Source organism: Musa acuminata, chromosome BXJ3-8 (genome assembly GCF_036884655.1).
Source record: "Musa acuminata AAA Group cultivar baxijiao chromosome BXJ3-8, Cavendish_Baxijiao_AAA, whole genome shotgun sequence".
Lineage (NCBI taxonomy): Eukaryota > Viridiplantae > Streptophyta > Magnoliopsida > Zingiberales > Musaceae > Musa > Musa acuminata.
The window spans coordinates 50,273,023-50,300,008 of record NC_088356.1 but is presented as its reverse complement, the minus strand read 5'-3'; the positions used below and the strand labels follow the sequence as shown (position 1 = coordinate 50,300,008).

Genomic DNA, 26,986 nt, shown 5'->3' with positions numbered 1-26,986 from the left:
GAGGCAAGCAGAGTTTTCCTCTCTTCACTGATCATTGCTTGGTTTACTGCACCTCTCACAGATCCATCTTCAACCACAATGTATCATATCACAACAACATCACTGATACAAATTGCTGGCTGATGTATCAAAATTGAGCCAGAAAATAACATTTGATATATGGGTCATCTATGGAAGTGGCCTCTAATTAAGAGAGATTAAGAACCAACAATTCTCTTATCTTCTCCATCATAAGCTCTTTCTGCATTCTTTAATCTTCAAGTTCAGTGTTCTTAGGAAAAGGATAATGTTCACTTGCAATGTGATCATGCAGTCAAGTTGCCTCTAACACAATAGCTTATGCTTCCTAATTACCTGTGCTGTATAAACCTTCTAAAACAAATTATTTCTGATAGTCCATATTAGCATCATATTTTGCATTATGAGCATAAGTTGTAAATCTAATCAAGGAATTTTTTCTGTCTGCAATTGATTTGAAGATGAACTCATCCATATATGCATATCTATTAATACAAAAAAAAAAAAATGAACCTTGGTGGAGAGGATTAATATACGCAATCTTACTATAAGCAACATTATCGTTATACCGAAGCTCATCCTCAATTTTGATCGAATTATATTCTTCAAAATACCTTTAATTAAACGATAATTTACATAATCCAAGATTTCATGAACACTTTAAGACAAAAGAGTAAACTTATACTTAGAAAAACAAAAAAGAAGAAAAAAACAAAGAACATAAAATGGATTAATATAAAAAAAGAAAAAAATTACTATAAATCGATAAGAAGAAATAGAAATGGATAGACCACCAAAGTTTTAATGAAGATGATACTAATTTTAATCAACCTATTATATATATATATATATATATATATATATATATATATATATATATATATATATATATATATATATATATATATATATATATATATATATATATATATATATATATATATATATATATATATATATATAATAGAGGCATCTATGATTACAAGTTTCCAGATGAAGGAAAGGAGGATTCTATGAAAAGCTTTGTACTACTCCTTTATTTTAAATGCGACATATGTTTCTCACCACCATGGTTGGTAGTAAAAGTATGTGTGGAGTGTGGGATGATGACTTTTCTCATTTGCTATGGTACATGGACCAAAACTAAATGATAGAAAGGTGGTGGGGCTGTATGAAACATGTTCTTGGTACAGCTCTTGATGGCAATTGTCATTATCAATTTGAAAAGCAATCCAACCTGGTATTTCAATTATCATTATAAGCCAAGATCTAATTTTTTCTTGTTTTAGTCCACACAAGGAAAATGAATGATAGGATCCTGTAATTATTTGTTACACTCCTAATCCATTCATTAGTATAATAATTTGAAAAATATATAATTTATATTATTTTTATATATAATACAGATGCTCAGTTGTTGTGTGGAACTGTGGAGTCCTTTTTTACCTATCCAGTGAGACATAACAGGCATCAAAGTGTTGTTTTTTGTCAGGCTTATCATCATGTTGTTCACACATACACACACACACAAATATATATACATATATACACACACATGACTGTCTCTAGCTTTTTATGTTAATTAAGGGTCTTAACAGCTGAAAACAAAGACAAACATTTCAGGGTTGGAAAGGAGAGTTTGTATACTGAATCAAGTGCTGATATGAAGATTTCTACCAAAAAAAAGGCAGAGAATTTGATCACATATCCACTCAGGAAGAGAATGTCAAGCTGAAGTCTCTTTAGATGGTACAAAGTACTTGAATAATACAAGTCTACTGAAAATTTGTTGCATAAGTTACTTTCTGGTAGTCAAGCCTCTTTAGGAACAAAAATGACCGAAAATAAATCAGAAGTATATTGTATTGTGTTATACTTTGGAAACTCGACAGGGGCACACGACGGCCGCAAATAGCAGACTCAAGAGAATCTCTTGATGGCCGCAGCAGAAGATTGGAACTAGTAGGTCAGCCGGTTTTACTGGCTTCTGCGTTTTTCTTTCTCTCTTTGAGGAGCTTGATCTTATCCTTTTTCCGTTCTTGACCAATCTGTTGAGTGGGAGGAAGCCAAGGCACAAAAGCCATAAGATGTCTCCAAAAGCAATCAAATCATGTTAATGTAATACGATAAAGCACTTAAACAGCGAGAAAGCATAGGCAACAAGTAGGGACAATAGAACTTTATTGTTGTAATCATCAACTTCAGAAATGAAAACTATATACCCGGTAAGCCAGTAAAGAGCCACCTCTTCAAACCTAACCCATTCTTCCGTGAAGCTCATGAACATTGCTTTTGACTCGAACAGAGGCTTGAGCGTTTTGTTACCCAAATGCACATGATTTGCATCCTAATCTAAAAGTCTAATACATCCTTGGCTAGGACCACAGACAAAATAGGGAGCAGGAATTTGTCTAATAGATAACAAAGATTAAAAAATATGATCGATGATTTGTCTATTAGTAAAAATATCATACTCACATTAACACCTTAATCAGATGAGAACAGAGAACTAATTTAATATACGAAGGTTTACTAGAGCAGACGCATTCCGACCACAAATCAGCTTTAAGTTACAACTGTGATGCTCTCAGACATAAATTAGATTCTATATCCCATAATTGATTCTATATACTACCTTTATTCGAGCAAATTCTGAGCAAGGATTACCAGCCTATCAGAAGGCCAACATCACATGCTGGCAGTACAGAAACTAACTATTTAATTGAAGACTTTGTATTGCAAGCCCATTCTAGTAAAATGATCCAACTGATTAAATGCAAGTTAAGATTCGTGTCTGACCATCAGCCACTAGTCTTCCTAAAATTAATTGTCTTCTGCTGTTTATCAGAACCAGACCTATCCAGTTTGTCTGACTGAAAATTAACTAGGTACTGGTTCCTTTCCTTTCAGTTCTATATTTTGATGACAGTTTTCTAAGAAAATTATATGAACCGATCCCCATTAACATTTTTCTTTTTTGCAAATGATACAAGCAAATATGTAAATGGAACAAGTGAGTACCTTCATAGCCTCATAAAGCTTCCTCTTTTTGCGAGACATAGAAACCTTAGAAAGATCCTCACTTTCTTCCAGGGTAGTCATAGTATCTTCTTTTACATTCTCAACTGAGCTTTGCAAGTTCTTATTAGACAAAGACGTAGAGTATGTGATTCCCTGGAGTTCCATATTCAATTCATCATGGTACTGCTTCTCAAGCATCGTCAACTGTAACAACCATTGCCTAAGTATCAGCTTATATAATTTCAGAGGAACTAAAACTATATCTTATAATCAAAGAAGACAAAAGATCATTGAGCATGTACCTTCCGCTTCTTTTCAGCAGCTTCATTAGCTTCAGTACGATCAATAATTCCTTCAACCAAAAGAGTCCGTGGATCATCTAAACCTTGACTTTCTACGCCTGGCATCGGTAATACTTGCTTCTTGGCTGCAGCTTGAAGGCGCTTGATTGTTTCTGCATACTCGGGAATATATCCTTCAGCTTCATTGTCAACAAAAGGTGACAAATGTGGTGGTGGAACCCTGTTATATGAAACAAGAACATTACTACACAAACACATAATGTATGCGAATCAGTAGAAGAATACATCAACATGCTATTAAACTTGATTGTAGACATCAATATGGCTAACTGATACCCATTAGTCATAGCATTTCAAGTAAACTTTTAAAGCCTTCACACACTGCTTTACCTTGTCACCAGTCAGAATTAATTCAGAAACTACTATAAAGAGAGGCTTATTAGTATCCTGTCAATAGTATATAAAGACAGTTTCTTCTCAAATAAAACCATATCATCCAACATCAACATATATTCTGGTGAAAAAGGTCAACTCTAATGTAATTATGTCCAACTATTACAACAGATCAATAAGATAGTTGCTGGATGTTCATAAAGTTAAAGGGACAAAAATGTCGAGAACCTTAAGAATATAGCCAAGTTTTGCAGATTGGAATTAGACTCCAAGAGAAGTACAAATCATCCAAAATCAAAGGATAAAACCAAAATTTGTCAACTCTAGTTGAAACCTGTCACTACGGGTCCTCATACTTCAGTGTGTAACCCAGGTAGACACTCAAGTGAAACCTCCTTATTGGTATACAAACCAGCATTTCAAACAGCTATATTAATCTTTTAATATATTGTGGTGAAAAATTTTTGTACTTGATCTTTATCTTGGCAGTCCTGCACAAGACATCACAGCATAACTCCAGAATTCTTAGAAATAATAAAAAGAACATCCTGACACTGTGAAATACCTAGGACAAGAATAATAGCGGCTCAGGTATAGTTGTAATGCATATATCTTCTATCCATCAGATATTATCAAAAAGTGGAAATCTTCCACCACCCTGATAAGCATTTACATATAAACAATATTACATTACGTAAAAAGCTCCCTTGAGAGCAAGGCATAAGATCTTGGTCCAGTACCGATTTTGGTCAGTGGCTGGACTGATGAGGCACCATAGTAGTTCCACATATACCATAGCCTTTAATGCACATTGCCTTAATAATGCTAATCAGGAATGTAATACTCCGGACATTTGGCCACACACCCAATAATATAAATGAGATACCACGAAATCCATCAGTGGCAGATATATTCACACATATAAAACAACATCCACATGTCCCAAAAAATATCTATGTGAATCAACAACAACTAGTAAAACTATAGATAGTTTCTTGTTGGAGGGTTCATAAGACTCATTAGTGCTTAGGAAAACAAGTTTGGCAGCAAAAATGTGCATGAAATTTCAATGAAGTTTCAGATGCACACAACACAACAACAATGAGATGTTCAATTTCATCAAATACCATTAGCAATTAAGAAAAAGGGCATGGTAGATCCTTTAAACCAGTTGGATCTGATCTCTGATTCAGTAAAACAACAAAGTGGAACTAAACTTGAAAAAAATTACCTTCCAACTAAGTATTTCTCTGTCGGTAATATAATCCGAGCATTAATGCAATCATACACCCATTGTGGCTGAACGTATTCTCTAGAAAGGAAAACATGTCCTTGTGTTGGCCTATCAACAATCTGTACAATGCCCAGAAAATTCACAAAAAGGAAATCCCTTAGCCGAAGGTCACAATAAAAAGATTTAAAAGCACAACAATCTTGAAACAGTTACCAGCAAAGGTTTTCAATTGCACAACTGAGAACAATTAGATGATACGTAAAACCAAGAATTGTTATAAAAAAATAGCTCAGTATTAATGTGATACCATTCATTATTTTAGTTTTATTATGTTTTATTTAATGATACTGAGTGGTATATGTTGGTATATAGATAGAGTGCAAGAACAACACCACTTCCATAGGTTATAGAAACCGGTAATGGGTCAAGATTTGGAACCTTGGTACAAAATTTGTTATGAATTACAATGCACGAGGTTTTCAACATAATTTTGAAAGGAAAAGAAACAAATATAGAAAAGGCAAGACTTAGTCAACATCTTGCTCTTACTAATTACCCAATCTAATTGATCCCAAACCAAGAACTCATATACTAGAACCACTTTGGTCCCCATCCCCAACGTTACAATTTTCCAAAATAGGTATCTTTTGTTGCATAAATCACATGTCATATCCTAAAATATGTTGCAAGTTGTTTCCAACCATCTAACATTTTAATTTATCTCACCAGGGATTTCCATGATGGATTATCAGACAAATAAGAAACAAATCAACCAAAATTAAGATGGTGTAACTTGTCAACTAAAATTTGAATAATATGTAGAATCTTGTTAGACATGCATTTTCTGTACTTTTCATAAAACAATCCCTTCCTGCACCATGATGCATGGAAATCAGTACCAGATCTATCTGACCAAGTTAAATTGGAGCTGCAAGCAGCTCAGAAGAGTTTATGGCATCAGGTCCACAAGTATCCCTATATTTCTTCATGCGTCAATTATTTGAGGGCATTGTAGGCATATGTTTGCTTATTCTTATTTAAAAATGTGTTTTAACAAAATTTGAGCAGCATGAAACTCAACTGATATAGGGCATGCATTAATGGCGAATGAATTTTTACCTGATGAGTGATGTCCTCATCTGATTCTTTAAATGGAGAACCATCACCCTCCCAAGAGACCACCCCACCGAAAGCTGGAATTACAAACAGCAATGACTCTCTTGGAACCTAAGGCAATACAAGTATAACAGATACCATCAGGCATCAGCAAAAGTCACTGACAGCCAATTATCATGATATTGAGATTAAGAGACAGAATAATTCCAAGTACAACTTTCAAGCTCTAAAATAGATTCAAACTTTGACCCAAGATCCATATACTTAATAAGATAAAGATATAAAATATCTTTAAAAGTTCTTTGACACGATATAATTAACATGCTGCACTCACCTCACGACTCAAGAAAATTTTGAAGCTTCTGAAAAGATTTCTGCATTCTTTTTTCTCATGATCATCATCATCCATGTCATCAGCATTCTCCATGAGATGCATTAGTGCACCTGGTTCATTGGCTGGAAGCTGATGTTGCAGCTGAGCAAGCCTAAGCTCAGATTCCTCAGTTCGTGTACCTGTTTTCTCAACCTCACGTTGTCCATCTTCAATAGAAGTAACCGCTCGAGGATCCCCGGATAACCTTCCAGATCCAGCAGAAATGTAGCGACACAATGCATAAAGCTCTTAACACATTAAGAAACACATAGTTAATCTTATTAGTTATAAAAAAATAAAAGAAAACCCCGCACTAGAGTGAAAAAGATGAAAATCATAAAAAATAAGCGGCATGTACATCACTCTATTCTGACTAATAAAAAAGATTACTTCAACTGAAGGTTTCATCGGTCAAACATTTACCAGCAGCTAAAGCTTCCAGCCGAGGATCAAGAATAGGGGGATACTTCACATTTATTGAATGATAAAGCTTGAAGTTTACAAAACCTAGAAGAGCCTGCATCAAGAAAGAAATAGAAGAGGGAGGAAAATCAAAATAAAAAGATGCACAGTAAGAACATGCACAAATGTAACTATCTAAAAAATAAAGTGTATAGCTCAATCATGTTTCTTGTTGAGTGAAATGCACCAAATTGGTCGGTACAGCTTGAGAGTCGACAGAAATGGAAATATGGCCATATAGACAATATGGCAAATTCCACATCCAACTGAGAAATAGGGAGAAAAAAGGAACAAGGAAGAGACAGAATGACCAAAACAGCTGTAAAATAGCAGAAACAACATAAACAAACCACACTAAAATGACTTGCAACTAAGAAGGCCATCTTGTGACTTTTAAGCTGAACCGGCTTTCCTTGACATGAAAGCCTTGAGAGTCTTCAAAAACCTTGTACCTCACTGTCCAAATCTCAGCTCAATTACATCAGCATTTTGCAGCTTCACAACATTGTCCCTTAAATGAATAGGCAATCACAACTCAAGTTTACAAGACACGACTTCTTTGTTCCTTCATATATTCATAGTTTGGGCAGATCTATGAATCAGATCTATCCATTCAGAGGTTTCCTCTCCCTTTTTCCCCTTTATTTGGTTTCTTGTACATAGGGTATGCATGGCTTGGATGCCAGGAACTTATATTCTTTTGCCAACTTGCACATGGTTTGCTGCTAGAATTTAAATCCTTAGCCTTAACAATGCAAAGTAAATCAACTTGAAGCAAATTATTAACAAAATGTTTATTCTTAATGCCAAATTTTGAACTACCATGATCTATGATCTTTTAAACTAGTGTTGACTGTTGAAAACATGAATGTAATCTAAATACCTACAATTGAACACTCATCATGGTATTCAAATGCGACACAGGAGTTGATCATTTCAGCAATTCAGCACAAACATAATAACAACATCATAGGTTAATATTTTTGGTCTCACACACTTTCAAAACACCAACCATCTATCAACTCTCTCCCACACTTACTAACAATAAACACGATCATCATAATGACATCAGAGAGAAACTTTTCGGATTTCATGTTTCAAGACAATAGTCTATTGTAAATTGTGCATCTTTTTTCCCCATGTTTATTTTTTGTCTCCTTGCTGAAAATAGACCAAAATATACTTGTCCAACACAACGGCATTCATAAGCTTCTAAATGTTATGCTTTTGGTATACAAACTGTCCTCAAAGATGGATATGGTCACTGTGCAAGATGCACTAATAGTTGTTGTGAATTACCACGTAAAATTCTGAAAAGGTAAGCATGACATTGAAGTCGACATCGTCAGTCAAAACCTGTTGCAAGGCATGTGGAGTTAACCATGTGATCTTCTGACCCTCAACCTCAGCCTGCATCATTAAGAATCAAGACCTCATATTAAATATATATATATATATATATATATATATATATATATATATATAAGTAAATAAAAATATGTAAATTATACCATAAATAAACAAGATAACTTTACCTGATAATAAATGCCTTTCACAGATATGAAAGTCTTCCGTAGGCTATGAGTTCGAGAAATGTAGGCTTGCCATTCATGACTTAACCTATTTAGTAGTCATACGCATCTTATTATTTTTATAATCTTGCACACAAATAAGAGAAAATAACCAAATACACATAGGATATTACCAATGGGAAATAAGATAACTCACATCTCAAGCTCTAGCATGTTGAACATGCTTCAAATCCTAAATATTTAACTAAATGAGAACATTGAAATAAAAGCAGATTTTAGATCAATATTATCTTTTTGCAATCCCAGCTTCTGTTTGGCACTTGGACTTTTGAGACATTTTTTAAAAGGCAATTTTCAGATCTATTTAACATACTGTTCTTATTATATTAGTCCCTACTTCCTAGTTGTAGTAACAAATTGGTATTTGTATGCATTCCAAAAATTTTCTTTATATACCAGCGAAAAAAAAAATCAGAAGATTCTCCATGTATGCTTTCCTCTTTATATTTTCCCTTCCTATCACAAGTTTTAAGTTCTTTGGTCACAAAAGTTTTAGAATTTCCTTTTTCTTTATAAATGTAGCTTAGTTTCTTTTTTTTATTTTTCCATTTTTTTTATAGAATGTATGGTATCCTTATGAAAAAAAAATCCTATAAGATATATTGTAATGTCACACAAGATTTTCCTCATGGGATACAATATTTTCTCAGAAAATTGAAAAATAAACAAAACCTTAGAAATTGAGTCACACTGATGAAGAAAAAGAAAAAAAAATACAGAATTAGTGAGATCAAATACCCATCAAATAGGCTTTCCACTTTTTAGAAACTTAATATTTGAATCTTCCCTTTGCAAGATATTTCAGAACTTTATGAATAATTGTTATCATGTTTTCAACCCCGTGAAGTTTTTAACCAAATTATTGGCCAATGCAAATTTAGGCAACAGATGTACTTACATGAAAATCTAAATTGTTATTAAGAAATAAGAAGAAAGATTTCTATAAACAATTACCAGATTTAACTACACTTGGAAAGGCATAAGAAAATGGTATTGAAGCAGTAGTGTTCATCTGAATGCAATAAGAAGCCAATGATACAATCTCCAACCAATTCCTCTACAAAGGGATAAATCTCTTCAAAATTCATTGTGCCCATATCCTTTGCTAGTACATAAGGTCACATGTTCTCTACTGAACAGTTTGTCTAAAAACTTACAAGACAACTTCTGGCAGAAAAGACCTCAGACAGCTTCATTACATGATACTGCCAAAGTATGATTAATCAACTTGCCATTTCACTAACACTGCAATAAAATAAACACCTTACCACCAAAACTGATAGGATACCCTAGTGTTATCAAGAAAAAACCTTTTGCAACAGAACTGCTAAGAAACCATACTGCTATTTCTTGTTGAATCCTCCTCAGATTCAAGTCACTCGATCTACTATGTAAAACAAATTCAGGAAACTGGAAAATTCCAGTTATTGGTCCACTGTTATCATTAAAAATGTTCCAAAGTCAACTACAAAGGCATTATTAAACATCTATATGACAGCTATCTTATATGGATTATAATCCATTACAGCTCTATCTAAAACCAATCATTCACTTAAAATTAGCATTAGCAAATGCACTATGTTAGCAAAAGGTTTGAAAGGCGAAAAAATAAAAGCATCATAAGTCTCAAAAGATGCAGAGTATCTCAAATACAAACAAGACTGCTTCTTAACATTCGCTGAATGATAAAACCTAAACTGCTAATTGCATCAGTCAAGTGCTTGCATTTTTTCACCAAGAAACTGCAAGTGTGCTCTCGTCTGTAATAAATTGCTCAGGATATAGATAAATGAATAATACTTTGTTGTTGTTGAACCTTTTTAAAAAGCTTCACAGGACAACACAAAACAAATAAAAGATCAAGTTACAAGCTCCCCAACAAGATTCCTCCCAAAAGTCAAAGCATGTAGTTTATTTAAGAAAAAATACACAGTCTGCCCTTATTAATCTGCAATCTAAGAAACAAGGCACACTGTTTCTAAGGGGTCAAAGTAATTAAAAGAACCAACCTTCTACAATTATGAATATGTTCCACTTGAATCCGCTCACCCTCAACTGCTGGCAATGCGGCGAAAAGGTGAACCATAGTAAGGCAGTCATCCAGGTCTCTTAGTGCATCAACAAAAGTGGGATACCTAAATGACAAGGAGTAGCATCGCTAAACAGCTAACATTTGTTTCTAAAAAGAGTTCTTTAAGTTCATGGTTTAAAACCTTTCTAAGATAAGCCTGTCAAGCTTATAAGTAGGTTCACGGTTCAGAAGGCGATCTGCGAGTTCCCTGTTTTTCCTTGCCAAAGCTTTCTTAACCTTCTTTTTATGGGCCCTTATGTCCCTGGAGGATGATAAAGAAAGACATGTTAAAAATAATATGCAAAAGTATCTCATTCAAAGAACAATAAGCAGCAACAAATACTGAAGCACAATAAAATAACCACCATCTTACTTTAACCCTAGTCTCATAACCAAATTCTGTAAAATATGCCAATGATATATTAGGCACTATGCTTCTTACAAGATATCAGCACACGTGCTATGAGATTCACTCTAACGTCAAAACTTGAACATGTGCTTCACATGATCAGATGAACATGGCAAAGGCATGCAGATAAGTGGGATAGATTAGGCAGGATTAATGGAAAACATTAAGACACAATGTTTAGCAAATACACCAACCTGAGTATACACATTTTCAAATAATGTGAATAGGCCTCTCAAGCAGAAAGGCATGAGTTAAATATGAAGAGGCAAAAGACGAACCAAGCAGAAAATTGTCTGTGATCCTCAAGCAGCTAATACCAAGTAGAGACAATATATACAACAATTACAAAGGCGTGAGGAGCCAAGTATTTAGGTTAGGCTTCATTGATCTTCTCTTACCACTGATCTTCTGATATCACTACATTCTTATTATTCTTTTTCATAAAAAAAGTCTGCTTATACATATTTTAAGCTGCCACTGCCTTTACTCTCTATACTGTTCGTTTTGGTAATGTATAAAGCTCCCTTTTTCAAAGGAGTAGTACCTGAATTTCTCGAGTAGAGGCTCGTGGGCGAGAAACAAGATATCCTTCATGTGATAGTAAGTCTTGTGGTTCCCTTCCACCTTCTTCTTTGGTTCCCGTGGAAAAATACCTTTGAGAATGCATAGTTTCCTGCCAAATACCAAGATAAAGGAAAACAGATTAGAAAAAAGAACACAAGAAACATAACAAACAAACCAATATCCATCGTATTCGATTACAATAAAAGGAAAAGAACTCAAGAAGAAAAGACAAAGATAAAGGACACCAAAGTGATGAAACCCCGGCTCACCTGAAGGTGGACAGACTAACTTGAAGATAATGAACCGCCTTCGTCCTCGTGATGTACTTCGCCGCGTTTCCTTCCTTTTTCTTCCCCTAAAATGGAGCAAAAAACACATCTTTCAGCTAGACGTACAGATTGGAAGGGAAAAGATCGCGAAGGACAGATAGATAATACGTCGTAGGGATTACCGGGGGCCGGTAGTGCTTCGGCATCTTTTAGGAGATAAAAGGAGAAAGGAAAAGCCTCCTCCCCCGTCGTCGTCGTCGCCTTCGCCTTCGTCGCCGCCGCTGCCGCCGCCGCCACCAAACGACAGAGGAAAGACTCACTGGGGGTTTGCGAGGGTTTTTGAGGCCGTGACGATTGGAGTCGACGAAGAGTTGTCCGGTCCTGTCCAAAACCCGATATAATCGGTGGGCCGGGTTTCAACCCGAATCCGGGTTTAAACCGAAGCCGGGTTGTTTTTGAGGCCGGGTTTAAACCGAACCCGGGTTTTTGAGGCCGGGTTCTTGAGGCCCATATAAATAAGTTCGGGTTTATATAAATAAGTAAGCCGCGAGAGAGACCTAATCCCTTTCTTCTCTCGGTGTTACTGCGATCACTTCGTTCACGGCCTCAAAAACCCTCGCAAACCCCCAGTGAGTCTTTCCTCTGTCGTTTGGTGGCGGCGGCGGCGACGAAGGCGAAGGCGAAGGCGACGACGGGGGAGGAGGCTTTTCTTCTCTCGGTGTTACTGCGATCGCTTCGTTCACGAGGCTTCCCGCGGTCCGCCCTCTGGGAGATTCAAGCTCCAGGTAATGCAAGCTTGCTGTTCGTTCGTATTCGTCCCCATTTGGATCCTCCGATTTACGGCCAATTTCTTTTTGTTATTTAGTTGAAATCATGTTGGACGTGTGGATTCTAATGTGAATCGCCTAATTCGTTTTCGCACTTCCGAATCGCTTGCTGTTTCTACTTTAGATTAGGGTTCTAGAATCCAGAAACGTGCACTTTTTAATCTTCTGACCCTCCCTAGAAATAAAAAGATTGGATTTTGGCGGCATTTATTGGCGAAAATAAGGATCTTGAAACGTATTAGTTTTTGATGCGTACTTCTTTTGTTAGTTGCATCAGTTTTTGATCACGGCCTCAAAAACCCTCGCAAACCTCATTGAGTCTTTCCTCTCTCGTTTGGTGGTGGCGGCGGCGGCAGCGGCGGCGACGAAGGCGAAGGCGACGACGACGACGGGGGAGGAGGCTTTTCCTTTCTCCTTTTATCTCCTAAAAGATGCCGAAGCACTACCGGCCCCCGGTAATCCCTACGACGTATTATCTATCTGTCCTTCGCGATCTTTTCCCTTCCAATCTGTACGTCTAGCTGAAAGATGTGTTTTTTGCTCCATTTTAGGGGAAGAAAAAGGAAGGAAACGCGGCGAAGTACATCACGAGGACGAAGGCGGTTCATTATCTTCAAGTTAGTCTGTCCACCTTCAGGTGAGCCGGGGTTTCATCACTTTGGTGTCCTTTATCTTTGTCTTTTCTTCTTGAGTTCTTTTCCTTTTATTGTAATCGAATACGATGGATATTGGTTTGTTTGTTATGTTTCTTGTGTTCTTTTTTCTAATCTGTTTTCCTTTATCTTGGTATTTGGCAGGAAACTATGCATTCTCAAAGGTATTTTTCCACGGGAACCAAAGAAGAAGGTGGAAGGGAACCACAAGACTTACTATCACATGAAGGATATCTTGTTTCTCGCCCACGAGCCTCTACTCGAGAAATTCAGGTACTACTCCTTTGAAAAAGGGAGCTTTATACATTACCAAAACGAACAGTATAGAGAGTAAAGGCAGTGGCAGCTTAAAATATGTATAAGCAGACTTTTTTTATGAAAAAGAATAATAAGAATGTAGTGATATCAGAAGATCAGTGGTAAGAGAAGATCAATGAAGCCTAACCTAAATACTTGGCTCCTCACGCCTTTGTAATTGTTGTATATATTGTCTCTACTTGGTATTAGCTGCTTGAGGATCACAGACAATTTTCTGCTTGGTTCGTCTTTTGCCTCTTCATATTTAACTCATGCCTTTCTGCTTGAGAGGCCTATTCACATTATTTGAAAATGTGTATACTCAGGTTGGTGTATTTGCTAAACATTGTGTCTTAATGTTTTCCATTAATCCTGCCTAATCTATCCCACTTATCTGCATGCCTTTGCCATGTTCATCTGATCATGTGAAGCACATGTTCAAGTTTTGACGTTAGAGTGAATCTCATAGCACGTGTGCTGATATCTTGTAAGAAGCATAGTGCCTAATATATCATTGGCATATTTTACAGAATTTGGTTATGAGACTAGGGTTAAAGTAAGATGGTGGTTATTTTATTGTGCTTCAGTATTTGTTGCTGCTTATTGTTCTTTGAATGAGATACTTTTGCATATTATTTTTAACATGTCTTTCTTTATCATCCTCCAGGGACATAAGGGCCCATAAAAAGAAGGTTAAGAAAGCTTTGGCAAGGAAAAACAGGGAACTCGCAGATCGCCTTCTGAACCGTGAACCTACTTATAAGCTTGACAGGCTTATCTTAGAAAGGTTTTAAACCATGAACTTAAAGAACTCTTTTTAGAAACAAATGTTAGCTGTTTAGCGATGCTACTCCTTGTCATTTAGGTATCCCACTTTTGTTGATGCACTAAGAGACCTGGATGACTGCCTTACTATGGTTCACCTTTTCGCCGCATTGCCAGCAGTTGAGGGTGAGCGGATTCAAGTGGAACGTATTCATAATTGTAGAAGGTTGGTTCTTTTAATTACTTTGACCCCTTAGAAACAGTGTGCCTTGTTTCTTAGATTGCAGATTAATAAGGGCAGACTGTGTATTTTTTCTTAAATAAACTACATGCTTTGACTTTTGGGAGGAATCTTGTTGGGGAGCTTGTAACTTGATCTTTTATTTGTTTTGTGTTGTCCTGTGAAGCTTTTTAAAAAGGTTCAACAACAACAAAGTATTATTCATTTATCTATATCCTGAGCAATTTATTACAGACGAGAGCACACTTGCAGTTTCTTGGTGAAAAAATGCAAGCACTTGACTGATGCAATTAGCAGTTTAGGTTTTATCATTCAGCGAATGTTAAGAAGCAGTCTTGTTTGTATTTGAGATACTCTGCATCTTTTGAGACTTATGATGCTTTTATTTTTTCGCCTTTCAAACCTTTTGCTAACATAGTGCATTTGCTAATGCTAATTTTAAGTGAATGATTGGTTTTAGATAGAGCTGTAATGGATTATAATCCATATAAGATAGCTGTCATATAGATGTTTAATAATGCCTTTGTAGTTGACTTTGGAACATTTTTAATGATAACAGTGGACCAATAACTGGAATTTTCCAGTTTCCTGAATTTGTTTTACATAGTAGATCGAGTGACTTGAATCTGAGGAGGATTCAACAAGAAATAGCAGTATGGTTTCTTAGCAGTTCTGTTGCAAAAGGTTTTTTCTTGATAACACTAGGGTATCCTATCAGTTTTGGTGGTAAGGTGTTTATTTTATTGCAGTGTTAGTGAAATGGCAAGTTGATTAATCATACTTTGGCAGTATCATGTAATGAAGCTGTCTGAGGTCTTTTCTGCCAGAAGTTGTCTTGTAAGTTTTTAGACAAACTGTTCAGTAGAGAACATGTGACCTTATGTACTAGCAAAGGATATGGGCACAATGAATTTTGAAGAGATTTATCCCTTTGTAGAGGAATTGGTTGGAGATTGTATCATTGGCTTCTTATTGCATTCAGATGAACACTACTGCTTCAATACCATTTTCTTATGCCTTTCCAAGTGTAGTTAAATCTGGTAATTGTTTATAGAAATCTTTCTTCTTATTTCTTAATAACAATTTAGATTTTCATGTAAGTACATCTGTTGCCTAAATTTGCATTGGCCAATAATTTGGTTAAAAACTTCACGGGGTTGAAAACATGATAACAATTATTCATAAAGTTCTGAAATATCTTGCAAAGGGAAGATTCAAATATTAAGTTTCTAAAAAGTGGAAAGCCTATTTGATGGGTATTTGATCTCACTAATTCTGTATTTTTTTTTCTTTTTCTTCATCAGTGTGACTCAATTTCTAAGGTTTTGTTTATTTTTCAATTTTCTGAGAAAATATTGTATCCCATGAGGAAAATCTTGTGTGACATTACAATATATCTTATAGGATTTTTTTTTCATAAGGATACCATACATTCTATAAAAAAAATGGAAAAATAAAAAAAAGAAACTAAGCTACATTTATAAAGAAAAAGGAAATTCTAAAACTTTTGTGACCAAAGAACTTAAAACTTGTGATAGGAAGGGAAAATATAAAGAGGAAAGCATACATGGAGAATCTTCTGATTTTTTTTTTCGCTGGTATATAAAGAAAATTTTTGGAATGCATACAAATACCAATTTGTTACTACAACTAGGAAGTAGGGACTAATATAATAAGAACAGTATGTTAAATAGATCTGAAAATTGCCTTTTAAAAAATGTCTCAAAAGTCCAAGTGCCAAACAGAAGCTGGGATTGCAAAAAGATAATATTGATCTAAAATCTGCTTTTATTTCAATGTTCTCATTTAGTTAAATATTTAGGATTTGAAGCATGTTCAACATGCTAGAGCTTGAGATGTGAGTTATCTTATTTCCCATTGGTAATATCCTATGTGTATTTGGTTATTTTCTCTTATTTGTGTGCAAGATTATAAAAATAATAAGATGCGTATGACTACTAAATAGGTTAAGTCATGAATGGCAAGCCTACATTTCTCGAACTCATAGCCTACGGAAGACTTTCATATCTGTGAAAGGCATTTATTATCAGGTAAAGTTATCTTGTTTATTTATGGTATAATTTACATATTTTTATTTACTTATATATATATATATATATATATATATATATATATATATATATATTTAATATGAGGTCTTGATTCTTAATGATGCAGGCTGAGGTTGAGGGTCAGAAGATCACATGGTTAACTCCACATGCCTTGCAACAGGTTTTGACTGACGATGTCGACTTCAATGTCATGCTTACCTTTTCAGAATTTTACGTGGTAATTCACAACAACTATTAGTGCATCTTGCACAGTGACCATATCCATCTTTGAGGACAGTTTGTATACCAAAAGCATAACATTTAGAAGCTTATGAATGCCGTTGTGTTGGACAAGTATATTTTGGTCTATTTTCAGCAAGGAGACAAAAAATAAACATGGGGAAAAAAGATGCACAATTTACAATAGACTATTGTCTTGAAACATGAAATCCGAAAAGTTTCTCTCTGATGTCATTATGATGATCGTGTTTATTGTTAGTAAGTGTGGGAGAGAGTTGATAGATGGTTGGTGTTTTGAAAGTGTGTGAGACCAAAAATATTAACCTATGATGTTGTTATTATGTTTGTGCTGAATTGCTGAAATGATCAACTCCTGTGTCGCATTTGAATACCATGATGAGTGTTCAATTGTAGGTATTTAGATTACATTCATGTTTTCAACAGTCAACACTAGTTTAAAAGATCATAGATCATGGTAGTTCAAAATTTGGCATTAAGAATAAACATTTTGTTAATAATTTGCTTCAAGTTGATTTACTTTGCATTGTTAAGGCTAAGGATTTAAATTCTAGCAGCAAACCATGTGCAAGTTGGCAAAAGAATATAAGTTCCTGGCATCCAAGCCATGCATACCCTATGTACAAGAAACCAAATAAAGGGGAAAAAGGGAGAGGAAACCTCTGAATGGATAGATCTGATTCATAGATCTGCCCAAACTATGAATATATGAAGGAACAAAGAAGTCGTGTCTTGTAAACTTGAGTTGTGATTGCCTATTCATTTAAGGGACAATGTTGTGAAGCTGCAAAATGCTGATGTAATTGAGCTGAGATTTGGACAGTGAGGTACAAGGTTTTTGAAGACTCTCAAGGCTTTCATGTCAAGGAAAGCCGGTTCAGCTTAAAAGTCACAAGATGGCCTTCTTAGTTGCAAGTCATTTTAGTGTGGTTTGTTTATGTTGTTTCTGCTATTTTACAGCTGTTTTGGTCATTCTGTCTCTTCCTTGTTCCTTTTTTCTCCCTATTTCTCAGTTGGATGTGGAATTTGCCATATTGTCTATATGGCCATATTTCCATTTCTGTCGACTCTCAAGCTGTACCGACCAATTTGGTGCATTTCACTCAACAAGAAACATGATTGAGCTATACACTTTATTTTTTAGATAGTTACATTTGTGCATGTTCTTACTGTGCATCTTTTTATTTTGATTTTCCTCCCTCTTCTATTTCTTTCTTGATGCAGGCTCTTCTAGGTTTTGTAAACTTCAAGCTTTATCATTCAATAAATGTGAAGTATCCCCCTATTCTTGATCCTCGGCTGGAAGCTTTAGCTGCTGGTAAATGTTTGACCGATGAAACCTTCAGTTGAAGTAATCTTTTTTATTAGTCAGAATAGAGTGATGTACATGCCGCTTATTTTTTATGATTTTCATCTTTTTCACTCTAGTGCGGGGTTTTCTTTTATTTTTTTATAACTAATAAGATTAACTATGTGTTTCTTAATGTGTTAAGAGCTTTATGCATTGTGTCGCTACATTTCTGCTGGATCTGGAAGGTTATCCGGGGATCCTCGAGCGGTTACTTCTATTGAAGATGGACAACGTGAGGTTGAGAAAACAGGTACACGAACTGAGGAATCTGAGCTTAGGCTTGCTCAGCTGCAACATCAGCTTCCAGCCAATGAACCAGGTGCACTAATGCATCTCATGGAGAATGCTGATGACATGGATGATGATGATCATGAGAAAAAAGAATGCAGAAATCTTTTCAGAAGCTTCAAAATTTTCTTGAGTCGTGAGGTGAGTGCAGCATGTTAATTATATCGTGTCAAAGAACTTTTAAAGATATTTTATATCTTTATCTTATTAAGTATATGGATCTTGGGTCAAAGTTTGAATCTATTTTAGAGCTTGAAAGTTGTACTTGGAATTATTCTGTCTCTTAATCTCAATATCATGATAATTGGCTGTCAGTGACTTTTGCTGATGCCTGATGGTATCTGTTATACTTGTATTGCCTTAGGTTCCAAGAGAGTCATTGCTGTTTGTAATTCCAGCTTTCGGTGGGGTGGTCTCTTGGGAGGGTGATGGTTCTCCATTTAAAGAATCAGATGAGGACATCACTCATCAGGTAAAAATTCATTCGCCATTAATGCATGCCCTATATCAGTTGAGTTTCATGCTGCTCAAATTTTGTTAAAACACATTTTTAAATAAGAATAAGCAAACATATGCCTACAATGCCCTCAAATAATTGACGCATGAAGAAATATAGGGATACTTGTGGACCTGATGCCATAAACTCTTCTGAGCTGCTTGCAGCTCCAATTTAACTTGGTCAGATAGATCTGGTACTGATTTCCATGCATCATGGTGCAGGAAGGGATTGTTTTATGAAAAGTACAGAAAATGCATGTCTAACAAGATTCTACATATTATTCAAATTTTAGTTGACAAGTTACACCATCTTAATTTTGGTTGATTTGTTTCTTATTTGTCTGATAATCCATCATGGAAATCCCTGGTGAGATAAATTAAAATGTTAGATGGTTGGAAACAACTTGCAACATATTTTAGGATATGACATGTGATTTATGCAACAAAAGATACCTATTTTGGAAAATTGTAACGTTGGGGATGGGGACCAAAGTGGTTCTAGTATATGAGTTCTTGGTTTGGGATCAATTAGATTGGGTAATTAGTAAGAGCAAGATGTTGACTAAGTCTTGCCTTTTCTATATTTGTTTCTTTTCCTTTCAAAATTATGTTGAAAACCTCGTGCATTGTAATTCATAACAAATTTTGTACCAAGGTTCCAAATCTTGACCCATTACCGGTTTCTATAACCTATGGAAGTGGTGTTGTTCTTGCACTCTATCTATATACCAACATATACCACTCAGTATCATTAAATAAAACATAATAAAACTAAAATAATGAATGGTATCACATTAATACTGAGCTATTTTTTTATAACAATTCTTGGTTTTACGTATCATCTAATTGTTCTCAGTTGTGCAATTGAAAACCTTTGCTGGTAACTGTTTCAAGATTGTTGTGCTTTTAAATCTTTTTATTGTGACCTTCGGCTAAGGGATTTCCTTTTTGTGAATTTTCTGGGCATTGTACAGATTGTTGATAGGCCAACACAAGGACATGTTTTCCTTTCTAGAGAATACGTTCAGCCACAATGGGTGTATGATTGCATTAATGCTCGGATTATATTACCGACAGAGAAATACTTAGTTGGAAGGTAATTTTTTTCAAGTTTAGTTCCACTTTGTTGTTTTACTGAATCAGAGATCAGATCCAACTGGTTTAAAGGATCTACCATGCCCTTTTTCTTAATTGCTAATGGTATTTGATGAAATTGAACATCTCATTGTTGTTGTGTTGTGTGCATCTGAAACTTCATTGAAATTTCATGCACATTTTTGCTGCCAAACTTGTTTTCCTAAGCACTAATGAGTCTTATGAACCCTCCAACAAGAAACTATCTATAGTTTTACTAGTTGTTGTTGATTCACATAGATATTTTTTGGGACATGTGGATGTTGTTTTATATGTGTGAATATATCTGCCACTGATGGATTTCGTGGTATCTCATTTATATTATTGGGTGTGTGGCCAAATGTCCGGAGTATTACATTCCTGATTAGCATTATTAAGGCAATGTGCATTAAAGGCTATGGTATATGTGGAACTACTATGGTGCCTCATCAGTCCAGCCACTGACCAAAATCGGTACTGGACCAAGATCTTATGCCTTGCTCTCAAGGGAGCTTTTTACGTAATGTAATATTGTTTATATGTAAATGCTTATCAGGGTGGTGGAAGATTTCCACTTTTTGATAATATCTGATGGATAGAAGATATATGCATTACAACTATACCTGAGCCGCTATTATTCTTGTCCTAGGTATTTCACAGTGTCAGGATGTTCTTTTTATTATTTCTAAGAATTCTGGAGTTATGCTGTGATGTCTTGTGCAGGACTGCCAAGATAAAGATCAAGTACAAAAATTTTTCACCACAATATATTAAAAGATTAATATAGCTGTTTGAAATGCTGGTTTGTATACCAATAAGGAGGTTTCACTTGAGTGTCTACCTGGGTTACACACTGAAGTATGAGGACCCGTAGTGACAGGTTTCAACTAGAGTTGACAAATTTTGGTTTTATCCTTTGATTTTGGATGATTTGTACTTCTCTTGGAGTCTAATTCCAATCTGCAAAACTTGGCTATATTCTTAAGGTTCTCGACATTTTTGTCCCTTTAACTTTATGAACATCCAGCAACTATCTTATTGATCTGTTGTAATAGTTGGACATAATTACATTAGAGTTGACCTTTTTCACCAGAATATATGTTGATGTTGGATGATATGGTTTTATTTGAGAAGAAACTGTCTTTATATACTATTGACAGGATACTAATAAGCCTCTCTTTATAGTAGTTTCTGAATTAATTCTGACTGGTGACAAGGTAAAGCAGTGTGTGAAGGCTTTAAAAGTTTACTTGAAATGCTATGACTAATGGGTATCAGTTAGCCATATTGATGTCTACAATCAAGTTTAATAGCATGTTGATGTATTCTTCTACTGATTCGCATACATTATGTGTTTGTGTAGTAATGTTCTTGTTTCATATAACAGGGTTCCACCACCACATTTGTCACCTTTTGTTGACAATGAAGCTGAAGGATATATTCCCGAGTATGCAGAAACAATCAAGCGCCTTCAAGCTGCAGCCAAGAAGCAAGTATTACCGATGCCAGGCGTAGAAAGTCAAGGTTTAGATGATCCACGGACTCTTTTGGTTGAAGGAATTATTGATCGTACTGAAGCTAATGAAGCTGCTGAAAAGAAGCGGAAGGTACATGCTCAATGATCTTTTGTCTTCTTTGATTATAAGATATAGTTTTAGTTCCTCTGAAATTATATAAGCTGATACTTAGGCAATGGTTGTTACAGTTGACGATGCTTGAGAAGCAGTACCATGATGAATTGAATATGGAACTCCAGGGAATCACATACTCTACGTCTTTGTCTAATAAGAACTTGCAAAGCTCAGTTGAGAATGTAAAAGAAGATACTATGACTACCCTGGAAGAAAGTGAGGATCTTTCTAAGGTTTCTATGTCTCGCAAAAAGAGGAAGCTTTATGAGGCTATGAAGGTACTCACTTGTTCCATTTACATATTTGCTTGTATCATTTGCAAAAAAGAAAAATGTTAATGGGGATCGGTTCATATAATTTTCTTAGAAAACTGTCATCAAAATATAGAACTGAAAGGAAAGGAACCAGTACCTAGTTAATTTTCAGTCAGACAAACTGGATAGGTCTGGTTCTGATAAACAGCAGAAGACAATTAATTTTAGGAAGACTAGTGGCTGATGGTCAGACACGAATCTTAACTTGCATTTAATCAGTTGGATCATTTTACTAGAATGGGCTTGCAATACAAAGTCTTCAATTAAATAGTTAGTTTCTGTACTGCCAGCATGTGATGTTGGCCTTCTGATAGGCTGGTAATCCTTGCTCAGAATTTGCTCGAATAAAGGTAGTATATAGAATCAATTATGGGATATAGAATCTAATTTATGTCTGAGAGCATCACAGTTGTAACTTAAAGCTGATTTGTGGTCGGAATGCGTCTGCTCTAGTAAACCTTCATATATTAAATTAGTTCTCTGTTCTCATCTGATTAAGGTGTTAATGTGAGTATGATATTTTTACTAATAGACAAATCATCGATCATATTTTTTAATCTTTGTTATCTATTAGACAAATTCCTGCTCCCTATTTTGTCTGTGGTCCTAGCCAAGGATGTATTAGACTTTTAGATTAGGATGCAAATCATGTGCATTTGGGTAACAAAACGCTCAAGCCTCTGTTCGAGTCAAAAGCAATGTTCATGAGCTTCACGGAAGAATGGGTTAGGTTTGAAGAGGTGGCTCTTTACTGGCTTACCGGGTATATAGTTTTCATTTCTGAAGTTGATGATTACAACAATAAAGTTCTATTGTCCCTACTTGTTGCCTATGCTTTCTCGCTGTTTAAGTGCTTTATCGTATTACATTAACATGATTTGATTGCTTTTGGAGACATCTTATGGCTTTTGTGCCTTGGCTTCCTCCCACTCAACAGATTGGTCAAGAACGGAAAAAGGATAAGATCAAGCTCCTCAAAGAGAGAAAGAAAAACGCAGAAGCCAGTAAAACCGGCTGACCTACTAGTTCCAATCTTCTGCTGCGGCCATCAAGAGATTCTCTTGAGTCTGCTATTTGCGGCCGTCGTGTGCCCCTGTCGAGTTTCCAAAGTATAACACAATACAATATACTTCTGATTTATTTTCGGTCATTTTTGTTCCTAAAGAGGCTTGACTACCAGAAAGTAACTTATGCAACAAATTTTCAGTAGACTTGTATTATTCAAGTACTTTGTACCATCTAAAGAGACTTCAGCTTGACATTCTCTGCCTGAGTGGATATGTGATCAAATTCTCTGCCTTTTTTTTGGTAGAAATCTTCATATCAGCACTTGATTCAGTATACAAACTCTCCTTTCCAACCCTGAAATGTTTGTCTTTGTTTTCCGCTGTTAAGACCCTTAATTAACATAAAAAGCTAGAGACAGTCATGTGTGTGTATATATGTATATATATTTGTGTGTGTGTGTGTGTGTGTGAACAACATGATGATAAGCCTGACAAAAAACAACACTTTGATGCCTGTTATGTCTCACTGGATAGGTAAAAAAGGACTCCACAGTTCCACACAACAACTGAGCATCTGTATTATATATAAAAATAATATAAATTATATATTTTTCAAATTATTATACTAATGAATGGATTAGGAGTGTAACAAATAATTACAGGATCCTATCATTCATTTTCCTTGTGTGGACTAAAACAAGAAAAAATTAGATCTTGGCTTAATTGAAATACCAGGTTGGATTGCTTTTCAAAATGATAATGACAATTGCCATCAAGAGCTGTACCAAGAACATGTTTCATACAGCCCCACCACCTTTCTATCATTTAGTTTTGGTCCATGTACCATAGCAAATGAGAAAAGTCATCATCCCACACTCCACACATACTTTTACTACCAACCATGGTGGTGAGAAACATATGTCGCATTTAAAATAAAAGAGTAGTACAAAGCTTTTCATAGAATCCTCCTTTCCTTCATCTGGAAACTTGTAATCATAGATGCCTCTATTATATGCAAAAAAAACAAATAAAAAAAATTTGCTTCATTTAATTTCTATCTTTCACTGGTACATATGATTTCCTCAATTGCAAATGTTGTTGAATCACACCCTAAAACCACCTTCCATGAACCAAGAATCATATGTATGTATATATTTCCTTGTCATCCCCCCTGGAACACCATGAACCTATTTACATAACTTCATCTGCAGAGGTGAGGAAGGAGAATGAGAACCAAACGTTGCCTGTACTTTATTGGTGAATATGGATTTTGTGGAGTAACAAAGAAGCTTAAGAGGCTTCAAAGAATTGAGCAGCATAATCAATTAGCTTGACCGAGTTTTCTTCTTCTTTTGTATCTGAAACATATTTGGCATGCTGTATATGGAGTGGCAAGAGAAAGGCAAGCAGATGTAAGGTTGAGGAAAGGAGAAGAAAGAGAGATGGGTTGTGGAGGTGATATACCTGTGGAATGAATGTCCCATCATTCGACTTGGAAATCAAGGAAAGGAAAGGAGACATCTTTCATCAAGTCTCCCAACTCCCACTCCCCCACTCTAATGTCCTCGTCCTCCCAAAGCATTCCGCTTTGGATCTTGTTCACATCACCACTGTTGCTGATGTCGGCACTGCTCACCATGCTCCCTGCACCTCCATCGTTCATGAGGGTCTCTTCTTGACTGCTCTCGAGAGGGGGCACAAAGAGCTCGCATCCTCCTCCCGTGAGGCCTCCTTCCACCATCATCACTCCCTGGCCATCCCCATAGAACCCATTCTCCATGCCGGCTTGGGCTACGGTTGGTGGTTCGTGGAAGTAGGAGCTGTCTTCGACTCTGATCATGCCGCAGCCGACCTCGGGGAGGGGCAGCAGGTCATACTGGTTGGCCATGAACAAACCACCAGGCATCGAAGAAGACGACGAGGAGGAGGAGGAGTCCACGTACATGCCCTGCAGTTGATGCTCCTTTACGTGTGCAAGGCTCGCGGCTCCTCCTCTGGTCTCCGCATCTCCGCTGTTGTTGGAGTTCTTTAGCCTCTTCTTGATGGTGGAGTTCCAGAAGTTCTTTATTTCGTTGTCAGTTCGACCAGGCAAACGCGCAGCGATCTGAGACCACCTGCACGCAGTGGATTAGGTTCAGTATCCGGTGGGACGAATGCACGCAAAGAAACCCAGTCCGGAGAAGAGAGAGAACCTATTGCCAAGGATGGAATGAAGGTGGACGATGAGCTCCTCTTCCTGGAGGGAGAAAGCGCCGCGCTTGAGATCAGGGCGCAGGTAATTGATCCACCGAAGCCGGCAGCTCTTGCCGCACCTCTGCAAGTCGGCATTCCGGGCGACGTCGCTCCAACACCCTTGCCCGTTCCTAAGCATGTAGTTCATGAGCTTCTCGTCCTCCTCGGGCGACCACAGCCCCTTCCTCAGCTTGTTACCTCCACCGCCGGTGCTGCCACTGGGAGGAGCATCCGGCTTCCTCATTATCGCAGATCTGGCCGCAGTGTGTGGATCACTTCATGTGGACCGGGAAGAAGGCGAGCATATATATTCACAGTTAAGCAGAAGGTGATGGAAGAAAAGAAAGAGAAAGGAAAGATATGCAGTGATGGTGATGGTGATGGCTGTGAACTTTGCTTAGAACTCGGAGAAGGGAATAGAGAGGGGACGAGTACTGTTGCTGTTGTTGGTCGGGCAGGAAACGGTTTGGACATGGACATTACAGGTCTCCTCAAACCTCTGTGTCTGTGCGTGCGTGCATATGTGTGTGTGTGCGTGAGAGAGATAGAGAGAGTGGGTGGGACTTCTTGTCTTTGACTCCAGTTCTTGTCTTTTTCGATGCATTTATCTTCACTCACAAGGTAATCATGTTAGGGTTGGAAGAGAGAGAGAGAGAGAGAGAGAGAGAGGGGATTGTTTTGTTGTGAAGCTAAGCCCATTTGCTTGGACTTCACATAATCTCTCAGCTCTTTCTCTCTGAGCCATCATGAACATGTATAAATTTGGAAGGGGATGAGACAATAGAGTATGTACGAGTACAAGCCTTTGCATGGAGTCTACGCATGGATTTCATGACTGCCATGCAATCTAATTCCCTAGTTGAATACATACACACACAGTCTCTAAGCTTCCAAGTCCACGTACTACGTAAAGATGCATACAAAACCAACCCTTGTGTTGCTTCCATGAGACATCTATCTAAGCCATGGATGGAGTCAGTCCTGTGTCACTCAGGCTTTACCCTCAGTGGTTGGTGAAGTTGTTTCTTGCAATCTTAGGAATGTGGTGATTTCAGCTATTAAATTCTTGCCCACTCTACTTGAAGCTTTACCATTTTCTTTGCTGTACTCCTTTTTTTCTTTTTCTTCATTTTACATATCTTGATCTTCATCAGCTATATTAATCACACAACTCATGTCTCAATTTTTACATTCACTAATATTGATTAAATGTGCTACGATTAATGTTTTCGATCAATCGTAACTTGACATATAGAGTTCGCGTCAGCATATGTAGGGAAGGAAGGATATTTTTTTTTATTTTAGGAATATTCTTCTCACCACTTTATAAAGAGAAGATTTAGAACGTAAACTTTTATATCTCAAACTAATATGATAAACTTACTATGGGGAATTATGCTCCTTAGGATATGTGTCGTCGAAAAATTGACTCTCGAGTCATAAGGACTTTCAAGAAGTTGATCGAATTGACTTAATTCTATAATACGAATCGACGATTGATTTTACGCAGAGTTCATATGTTACAATATACATTCCCAACAAATTCAACTTTGAGCTGAGACAATCTAGAAATAGGGAGTGATAAGATCATAATAATATTCATAAAATTGAATCTTGTATAGCATATGACACACAC

The 26,986-nt window shown here is 36.4% G+C and overlaps 3 protein-coding genes across 5 annotated transcripts; 1 reads left to right on the top strand and 2 right to left on the bottom strand.

Annotated features, from left to right (window-relative positions):
• Positions 1-1,739: 1,739 nt before the first annotated feature.
• Positions 1,740-12,163, bottom strand: LOC135645410 (pescadillo homolog). Its single transcript, XM_065163750.1, has 14 exons — positions 12,007-12,163; positions 11,825-11,910; positions 11,536-11,664; positions 10,725-10,844; positions 10,521-10,646; positions 8,455-8,539; positions 8,219-8,329; positions 6,881-6,974; positions 6,419-6,705; positions 6,088-6,195; positions 4,966-5,087; positions 3,342-3,561; positions 3,040-3,243; positions 1,740-2,066 (listed from the first exon to the last, which is right to left on the bottom strand). The coding sequence occupies exons 1-14, from the start codon at positions 12,028-12,030 to the stop codon at positions 1,986-1,988; spliced, it is 1,797 nt and encodes a 598-aa protein (XP_065019822.1). The 5' UTR covers positions 12,031-12,163; the 3' UTR covers positions 1,740-1,985.
• A 226-nt stretch (positions 12,164-12,389) lies between these two features.
• On the top strand, positions 12,390-23,375 carry LOC135645409 (pescadillo homolog). 3 transcript variants are annotated; one of them, XM_065163749.1, is made up of 15 exons: positions 12,390-12,609; positions 13,008-13,106; positions 13,203-13,288; positions 13,449-13,577; positions 14,269-14,388; positions 14,467-14,592; positions 16,574-16,658; positions 16,786-16,896; positions 18,141-18,234; positions 18,410-18,696; positions 18,920-19,027; positions 20,028-20,149; positions 21,554-21,773; positions 21,872-22,075; positions 23,049-23,375. In XM_065163749.1, the coding sequence occupies exons 2-15, from the start codon at positions 13,083-13,085 to the stop codon at positions 23,127-23,129; spliced, it is 1,797 nt and encodes a 598-aa protein (XP_065019821.1). In that variant the 5' UTR covers positions 12,390-12,609; positions 13,008-13,082; the 3' UTR covers positions 23,130-23,375. The 3 variants fall into 3 exon arrangements, with proteins under 3 accessions (XP_065019821.1, XP_065019820.1, XP_065019819.1); XM_065163748.1 differs by having other exon boundaries at positions 12,929-13,106; XM_065163747.1 differs by having other exon boundaries at positions 12,920-13,106.
• Positions 23,376-24,462: 1,087 nt separating this feature from the next.
• LOC135644857 (transcription factor MYB83-like) lies at positions 24,463-25,631 on the bottom strand. Its single transcript, XM_065162784.1, has 2 exons — positions 25,311-25,631; positions 24,463-25,232 (listed from the first exon to the last, which is right to left on the bottom strand). Exons 1-2 carry the CDS (start codon positions 25,592-25,594, stop codon positions 24,602-24,604), a joined length of 915 nt encoding a protein of 304 aa, XP_065018856.1. The 5' UTR covers positions 25,595-25,631; the 3' UTR covers positions 24,463-24,601.
• Positions 25,632-26,986: the final 1,355 nt, after the last annotated feature.